Source organism: Solea senegalensis, linkage group LG18 (assembly GCF_019176455.1).
Source record: "Solea senegalensis isolate Sse05_10M linkage group LG18, IFAPA_SoseM_1, whole genome shotgun sequence".
NCBI lineage: Eukaryota > Metazoa > Chordata > Actinopteri > Pleuronectiformes > Soleidae > Solea > Solea senegalensis.
The window spans coordinates 17,328,811-17,337,587 of NC_058041.1; the positions used below are offsets into that span (position 1 = coordinate 17,328,811).

The 8,777-nt window shown below is 45.5% G+C and overlaps 1 protein-coding gene across 3 annotated transcripts; it reads right to left on the minus strand.

Annotated features, from left to right (window-relative positions):
• Nucleotides 1-271: 271 nt before the first annotated feature.
• mazb (MYC-associated zinc finger protein b (purine-binding transcription factor)) lies at nt 272-7,876 on the minus strand. Of its 3 annotated transcripts, none has more exons than XM_044014081.1 (7): nt 7,139-7,876; nt 6,787-6,937; nt 5,382-5,686; nt 3,810-4,057; nt 3,652-3,715; nt 2,233-2,404; nt 272-1,402 (listed from the first exon to the last, which is right to left on the minus strand). In XM_044014081.1, exons 1-7 carry the CDS (start codon nt 7,169-7,171, stop codon nt 1,059-1,061), a joined length of 1,317 nt encoding a protein of 438 aa, XP_043870016.1. In that variant the 5' UTR covers nt 7,172-7,876; the 3' UTR covers nt 272-1,058. The 3 variants fall into 3 exon arrangements, with proteins under 3 accessions (XP_043870016.1, XP_043870015.1, XP_043870014.1); XM_044014080.1 differs by having other exon boundaries at nt 3,685-3,715; nt 5,250-5,686; XM_044014079.1 differs by having other exon boundaries at nt 5,250-5,686.
• Between the last annotated feature and the right edge of the window lie 901 nt (nt 7,877-8,777).

Below are 8,777 nucleotides of genomic sequence, written 5' to 3' on the forward strand. Positions count from 1 at the left end.
GGATTCTCTGTAAGTGAGCTTTAAAATGGAGGTAAGATCAGAGCTGGTGTGAGATATACAGTACTTGATGCACTTGCAGAGAGCAGCCAATGTCAGAGAGGGAGAGAGAGAGAGAGAGAGGGCAGAGAGGGAAGAGTATTACAGTAGATGCTCACAATACCACAGTTTATTTTCTTATTTACCTATATACTGTCGTTAGTGTCAGTGAACCTGCCGTAGCCACAAACGCCCCCTTTATTGTTCCAATGACTTCATCGCTCTACAAACGCAGCTTTTCCTCTTTCTCTTGTTCTCCAGCTCTAAGCTGACGGCTGTTAAAGGGATAGTTCCGGATTTTCAAGTGTGTTTGTATAAGGTACTGACACAGAGTCAATCAGCCTTCTGAAGCCTTGCCTGATAAATGATCGGTCAGTCAATCATTCCCTCAGAACATGTTACCTGCTTCCCACTGGAAACGGAAGTTTGTAAATCGCTCGCACCACCGCGGAAAAAGTCCACTGAGAAAAGCAGCAATATTTCAGCACATCACACGCTGGAGTTGTTGATCCATTGCTGCCTCCTGAAATCATGCTTCAGATTAAACTTAGTGACACAAACATCATAAATGAGGCAGTGGTAGATTGTGTCACAAGCTGAAAACACTGATTTCTCTCTATGGACACTGGTGTGGGAGAAGGGGTGGTTTATAAACTTCAGTTTCCAGTAAAAATAAAATAAGATAAATCAAAGAACACATCGTCATAGACCTACGTGAAAATAGCTTTTACATGGAGGGTCTTTTGCTTGCTTCTCCTCTGACAGATGTTTTCATAAGCAAACCTACATGTCTCAGGTTGTTCCTGACACAGGAGGCGCTCACACAACTGACTTTGTGCCAGTACCTCATACAACCAAATGTGTATATGTATGTATATATATCACCTTTTTTTCCCCCCACCCTCAATAATATCCTCATCTACTACGCGGTAAACCTGATCAGCATCTACGAGTTACTCCAACCTTCTCTAACCTTGCCCTCTGCAAAGGGACTGAGGTTATTATTGCTGAGCTCTCTATTGCTAACTCTGGGACTGTGGCGCTGCGATGCTAGAGCAGTCTGTGACCAGCAGGTCCACCACCGTGTTGCCAGTGACATACACAGTGGGTGCTGTCACCATGTTGCTAAGGGAGACGGAGCTGCTGGCAGCCACATTAGAAGTGACGGGGCTCGGGGCACCTTGGCTGTTGCCATGGGTGCCCATGTGCCCCTGGAGCTGCGTGGGCGTCTTGCAGTGGACGCCACACAAGTGACAGACGAGCACGCCGCCAGAGCCCGAGCCTCCGAAGCCCCCGGGACTGTCCTTCCACTCCTGGCCGTGGTGCTTCTGGGCATGGACACGGAGGTACGTCAGCGTGGTGAAGCCTGACGGAGAAGACGGACAGGGAGAAAGATGGATGTTAGCGCAGAGCTTCACTCGGAGACGAACAACAGACGCAAACAATTAAGTCGTGTCTTATCTATAGACAGTCGTGGGTGAAAGATTACACGGTGATCACAGTGGCAGGACAATCACCCACTCGCTCTGTTCTATTACACATGGTTCATACACATTTTCCAAGGCCAAAAACCTTTTTTTAATGTTTTTGAGCATCTTACAGCTGTGGTAGATTAATACAAATACACACATGCTCAAAAAGAAGAGACTATTTCAGTCTTCCTCTCCGTGATAAGTGATGGTATTATACTATAAACAACCTAAAGGGTGTATTATAATCATCAGTCACACACAGGCCCACTTTTGACTTTTGACTTACTCTATTCCTCCATCTATTCAGCCAATAAGCTAACATTAAAATTCAAGCATTCATATGAACCCCATCTGTGTGGACGTTTGACCTCTCACATACAGCCGCTCTAGAAACGCCTCAGAAAACGTCCAGACGTCAGTGAACGTCTGAAAGCAGCCGTGACGTGGAAGTGAAAAACAACACAGACAAAACAGAGAGTTCAGATGTTACACGTATGATGAACATGGAGCCGTTTCCTGTCGGCAGGTCACTTCTTAGTGAGCGCATGTGAGAACGCAGCAAGAGAAGGAGCTAATTCACAGTGAGTGCATGAGTGTCCCTCCTTACTCACACCGCTGCATGTCTCATGTAAAAGTAAAATATCTGGTTCAGCGTTATCAGAGAAGACTGAAATCATGACATATTATCAGCATACAGGTCATATACAAGCACTTGTGTACTCACTACGGTTACAGAGGTGGCAGGCGTGGTGCTGCGACTGGTTGTGAACCCTCATGTGATCTGTGATGTAAGCAGCAGACAGCAGTTTTCCACAGATGTGGCAGGGGACCTTCTCCTCGTGGCGAATCATGTGCGCACGCAGACGATCCTTCGTGGCAAAGCTGGACTCACAGGTCTGAAAGAAGACGCGAGGGATAAGAGATAAAATACAACATGATGCCTGAGAACTTAAGAGATGATATTATTGCAGACATTTCTATTTAGTTTCACAGATGATCAGATTCAATCATCAGCTCCAATTATAGATAGAAGCAGTGTTTTACCACAGAGTGAACAATTCTACTCTCTATATACTGCATATGTATGAACACTATGCATCACAGTAACACTTAGTGAACAACTTGCACATCAACTCTTATTGCATATACACATATTGCCATGTCATACCTCTACTTGCCCATTCTTGTACTGTTATTGCTTATTGTTTTTATATTGTTATCTGTTTTAACATCTTTAATCCTAATTCTTCTTCAACTTTATTTTGGACTTTGTCATGACTACACCTTATCGTAACTCCTGATTATGCATTGCACAAAGTGTACAGCATGTGAAGAAGTGTTCCTGTAAAGATCAGATATGAAGCTTTGAGCTTCTGCATGACGACTGTTTAGAAACAGGAAGACCTTTGCTTATCAGGACACGGAGGTTTGCGCTCACTGAAAATCTGGCTACATTTATTTATTTATTCATGTGTTTAACTAAAGGCTCACTGAATAAAAGAATACACTCACTGCATTATCTCACTTCCAAAACTTTTCACTCCTCACACCAAAGTCTATAGAGAAAAGCAATCATTTTCCATGGAAGCAGACAGGAACTGTCGATCCACTGCTGCCTTCATCGCTATGTTCAAATGTGTTATTTTGTGACTTGACCACAGGTTTGAAATGGTTCAGATTAACCTCAGTGACACCAACTGACCACAGGAGGCAGCAGTCGACCCGCAGCTCCTTTTGTCCCCGTGAGCTCAAATCACTATTCGCCATGGACATCGGTGTAGGAACGCAACATGGTTTCCAGCCTGAAGAGGCTGCTTTACAGTACAATAACATGGCAAACACATTCTGAGGATAACACTTAAGCAAGATAAACACAGACTTAAGAAAACATTGACTTTATAAGGTGAGCCTCTAGTTTAAGCGGCTAAAACCAGGTTCAGGCAGCCATGTTTTCAGTGAGTTCCCATGTCTCTGGAAAAGCTCGGTGCTGACTGTGTAATGTATCTACAGTACAGAGACGACACAGGTAAACATGTTGTAATGTATAGTTCTGGACTTCAGAGATCCATCAGTGATTGGACTAAAAACAGATGCTGTGCAAAGCTGCTAAATGTGGACACTGCAGAGGGCAGACAGGACGTACTGGGCATTTGAAAGGTCGCTCTGAGGAGTGCACCTGTCTCACGTGACTGTTCAGATGGTCAGGCCTTAAAGAGAAAAGAAAGGAAACATTAGAGGAAGCAGTTACACACAAGGTAAACTACAGGTGTCAGGTGGGAACAGTACTCCATGATCGTTCACCTGGAGAAAGCCTTGCCACAGTGGGGGCAGACGTAGGGTTTTTCCACACCACCTTGGTGAGAGCGCACATGGTGGCTCATGCGGTCCTTCCTCTTGAAGCGCTGCTGGCAAATGGGACAGGAGAACGGCTTCTCGTCCGAGTGTGACAGGCGGTGGCGGTTGAGGTGGTAGACGTCGCGGAAGGCCTTCCCACATGTCTCACAGGCGTGGTTCTTCTTCACTGGGTTGGGGTTCGGATTTGTGGGACGCTGCGGCAAAACAGACAGATAGATGTGCACACTACAGAGATTAGACCACCAGCGTTTTCCTCACAGGAACAAATATTGACCATGTCAGGTGTGCTACATCCTGTTTGTGTTTGGCGCGGGGTCATACTTTCTGTGTCCACGTCATAAATGATCATTAACGAAATATTTGATTGAATAAGAACTGAAACAAGTGATTGAGACCGTTAACTCCTTTAAATTTGAGTTTTTCTTTAAGCTCCTCCCTCTCTAGGGGTCGCCACAGCGTATCAGTGAAGCGCATATTTGACGGATTTATTACGCTGGCACTAGGGCGTACACTGGATGTGGCCCCTGTGGCAGGACTCCATTTAGATTTAGTCAGTTTAAAGTGTCCAGTTAGTGGGTACCTTACCCAAGGTTTCAAGGCACCCCAGCCTGTTGGGATTCAACCAAGCAACCTTCCAGTTACAGTAAAATGTTGACTGAGATTATAAATGCCTGCTTTGAGATTATGTGACGTTAGCCAGTAACCAAAGCCGTGTTTCCATCATGGTACAGTTCGGTTTGGTACAGTATGGTATGGTTTGGAACGGTAAAGTCCTCGGTCGGGCTCGCGACTCAACAGACAACGGAGCAACCGTTAAAGAAACGAGTAATGTGTTCGGTCACCATCAGCTGACCGTTGTGGATCTAGCTCCACCCATTACGTACCGCACAGTTACTCTGGTACCTCAAGAGAAGGGTCGAGGATGGTTATTCTGATACTATTCCTAGTGGAAACGCAAAAAAATACGTGCTGTACCAAACTGTTTCACCAGCGGAAACACACCAGAGATTGTGTACGCTGACGTTTGACCGACGTGGACCCTCACATTAGTGTGAATGGGACATGTGGGAAGCAGCTCTGTCCAGACACAGAACAGTATGACCCAGGCCTGACAGAGAACATGCAGGGGAGCGTGGGGAGGGGGCTTCTAGCACAGTGTTTCTCAAACTAGGGGCCAGTGCCAAACATTGGGATGGAACTGACTGGTCCCTAAATTTCAAGTTACAATGTTTATGCAATTTTAATAAACAGGAGAATTTCATTCAGATTACGTATGACAGCAGATGGGGGAGATGCTTGAATCATCCCTGAGGCAACACAGTTTAAGAAACATTATGCTGGAAGGTTGGGGTTGTCGACAGCCATCTCCACAAGGCCCTGACCCACCTGTACTGTCGCCCCTGTGGCCATGACGACAGCAGCAGGAGGCGGAGCATGGGGGTTAACACTAGCCATTACGTTTGGCATGGCAACCCCATCACCATCCTGACTACCCAGGGGAGGCTGCTGTGCACCCACCAACACGCCGGGAGGGGCGAGAGTGGGAGGCGTGGAGAGGTGGAGCAGTGAGAGGGGAACAGTGGGCCTCTCCATCCTCCCTCCAGCCCCCACCACCATCGCCGACGGGGCCGACACCGCCACCGCCACCGCCACCTGGCCCGCTGCTCCCTCCTTCGCCCCCTCCACCTGCTCTCTGGCCCTGTCCTTCATGCGTACCCCGGTGTGGACCGACTGGTGCCGCCGCAGGTTGTAGTTGTTCTTGAACTGCTTGTTGCAGATGGCACAGATGTGGGGCACACGGGCCGGCCGAGACACTGGCTTCACTGGACCAGAGGGAGGCGGGACACAAGACAGAAAGAAAAACAACAATCTGTTCATTTACACAAGATGAGTTTGGATTTTCAAAGAAGTCACTTTATAACAGCAACTGGTTTTTACTTTTGTTTCACATCACTACTGATTTATTACATTTATCAGCAAATTGATATTCTAAGACGTTCTGATTAACACTGAAACTGTTGTTTCGTAATTGTTTGGCTTAAAAAAACTTCATGACACTGAGTCAATAATTATCTATGATAGATTGATTAGTTGCCTTATTGCCCCTAGTCATGTTACTGGTCACTTTGAGTGCTTTTACAGTCCCTGCGTCTCAGCAGCACAGGAGTTAGAAGCTAATAGCAACACAAGATAAGGATAGGAATTTAAAAGTAAAACACATTACTTACAATTATAATATACACACTATACATATATACACACACTATACATATATACACACACACTACATACATATATACATATATATGTATATATATATATATAGTATATATAGTATATATATAGTATGTAAGTATATAAAATTGTTATTACTATTATCTCCACCAAAAAGGTTATATATATTATTTTTTGTCAGTCTTGAAGCATTATAATACAAAAAGCAAAAGGCAGATGATCCAGGCTGACTTTTGATGAACACAGATCTGGATTCAGGGTTTTGTAAAAACAAATATTATTCTTGCAGGATACATGAGTTTATTGACACTATTGGAGTGGCCATGGCAGGCATTTGTTCTTCTACTGCATCTTTTCAGGCATACAAAGCAAGCACACGTCTTCAGTGACATCATTGTTCTCACACATCAGTTCTCAATGAACTGGTTATCTGGGGTTAGTGGCTTTTTTTGTTGCATTTTCATATGAGATTTTCAGAAACATTCAACAAAACATGAAACAAACGAGTGATTTCTCTGACTATTATTACGGTAACTTTCATATACTTTTCAAATCATTACTTTGATTATTTGTCAGTCTCTGTGTTTCCTCACTGGGCTTCATGTGGGCTAACTGAGTGGAGTTGTGTCACTGGACTGTCCAGATGTGCTTCAGCTGACATGTGTGTGTGCGTATGTGGCTCACTCACCGGGCAGGGGCTCCTCATTGAGAGCAGCAGTGTCCACTGTTGAGGGAGGCTGAGCTATGTGCTCTGTGGGTGGAGTTTGGGGAGAACTCGTATGCACTGACATGAGCTCTGATTGGAGGCTCCCCTCCACTTGATTTTGGGTGGGAGTATGCTGAAGAAGCAAGCAGAAGGAAGCAAGGCCATCACACCAAAAAGTAAACACAAGACACACAGCATTAATGTGGAGGAGCAGGGCTGTGATGGAGGGTGTGCGTGCGTGCGTGTCTGTCTGACCTCAGACTGAGAGCAGGCAGCTGTACAGTGACAAGCAGAAACAGAGTAGGCCATTACATGTGTGCTCAGCATAGCCTACCTGGAAGAGGAAATTGCTCCAAGCAGCATCCATTTTGAGCTACAGCGGTGGAGATTACACAGTCAGTTGGTGATTGAGGTCGCGGACAGCCGCCTTTGCATGGTGTGGACGGGGCCCAACGACGGCCGAGGCGCGAACACTCGCTGTCTCCGGTCCTGCAGCTTTCGGGTTCTCGAATAAAAGCGTAACGGGCTTCGTCTGTGCTGTGTTCCAACTTGTGCTGTTGTTCTCATTGATGTAGCCGAATGCCGTGTCCATGTAAGCACGCAGCACACGGGCTAGCTCCAACAACCGCGTCTTCCCTCTCTAACTTTGACTCATTATACAGTAGTGTTCATCAAACGCACCGGCACACTGCTAAACTGACCCAAAAACACCAACAGCGCACGGCACAGTGTTACACTTTAGCATTAAACAACAACCACTTTATCTTGAAATAATGCGATTTTCAACGCCATTTAACGCCATTTAAGAGCAAATATGGGTTTAAAACACACGCATTTGTTAGCACAGCAGTTCATGCTTTGGTTTTAATGTATGAGTCTATTTTTTTCCATTTTCTCCCATTAGGCCACTCGGGTGTTTGTCGAAGCCTCGATGTTGGTTTCAAGCCGTGACCCCGGCGAGAGCACCGCTCGCCGGGCTGCAGCCTATCACTCCACCTCGGCCCTTCTGCCGCGAGGATGTCATCTTTCTTTTTTTATCGCCCGCTCTCCCTCCTCCCTCCCTGTCTCTTTCTTCCTTTTCTTTTTTAATTCCTCTTTCTTCTCCCCCTCCTCTCCTTTCCTCGCACCGCTATGTCCCACTTGCTCTTAAAGGGATAGTGCTTCCTCTCTGGACACCCCCTCTCATTTCCGCCTCCCTCGCGCGCTCCGTCCTCGCCTGCCTTGTCCTTCCTCTCTGGTATTTTTTGGCCGACACTAAATGCTCCACCGTGTTTTTTTTTCATTCTCCATTAACGCGGCGATGACAGACGCATCTTAAAGGGCAGTACACACAGTCCGTTCATAATAATAATGATGTCACACACGCACACACAATGGATGAGGATTCCTGAGCCTTACACCGACACGGATGAGGGAAAAAAAACACCCACAATGAATATTACACAGTGATATGATATGAAGTATGCAGCAATTAATCAACAGCTAATTTTTTATTAATAACTGATTGGTTTTTGTGTTTGTCAGGTTTGTTAAAGCGTGGGAGACATAGACACTGAAAATGTTAGCCTCTTAACAAAAGGCCCACATGGTAAAACACATGCCTGCTTTAGTCTACCATATTATAAGAATATGTTTGCCTCTTAATCTCCTTGTTTGACAGCCTTTTATTGATACTGCTCACTCTTACCCACCAAAGTCCGCAGAGAAAATCACTGATTTTTACACCCTAGCACACGGGAGTTGTTGATTCACTGCTGCCGTCATGTGAAGGTTCACATACATTATTTTTGGAATCCTTTCAAACGTATCAGATGAGGCAGCAGTAGACCAGCAGCTCCTGCATCACTGCATGCTCAAAATGCTCCTTTTGTGTGTGTGTGTGTGTGTCCAGTCTGTATCTTCTTTTTGGCTCATATGTGACTCAGTTCTGCTTAAAGTTTTCATTTAGATTTTGATCACTTTCATAAGAAAAG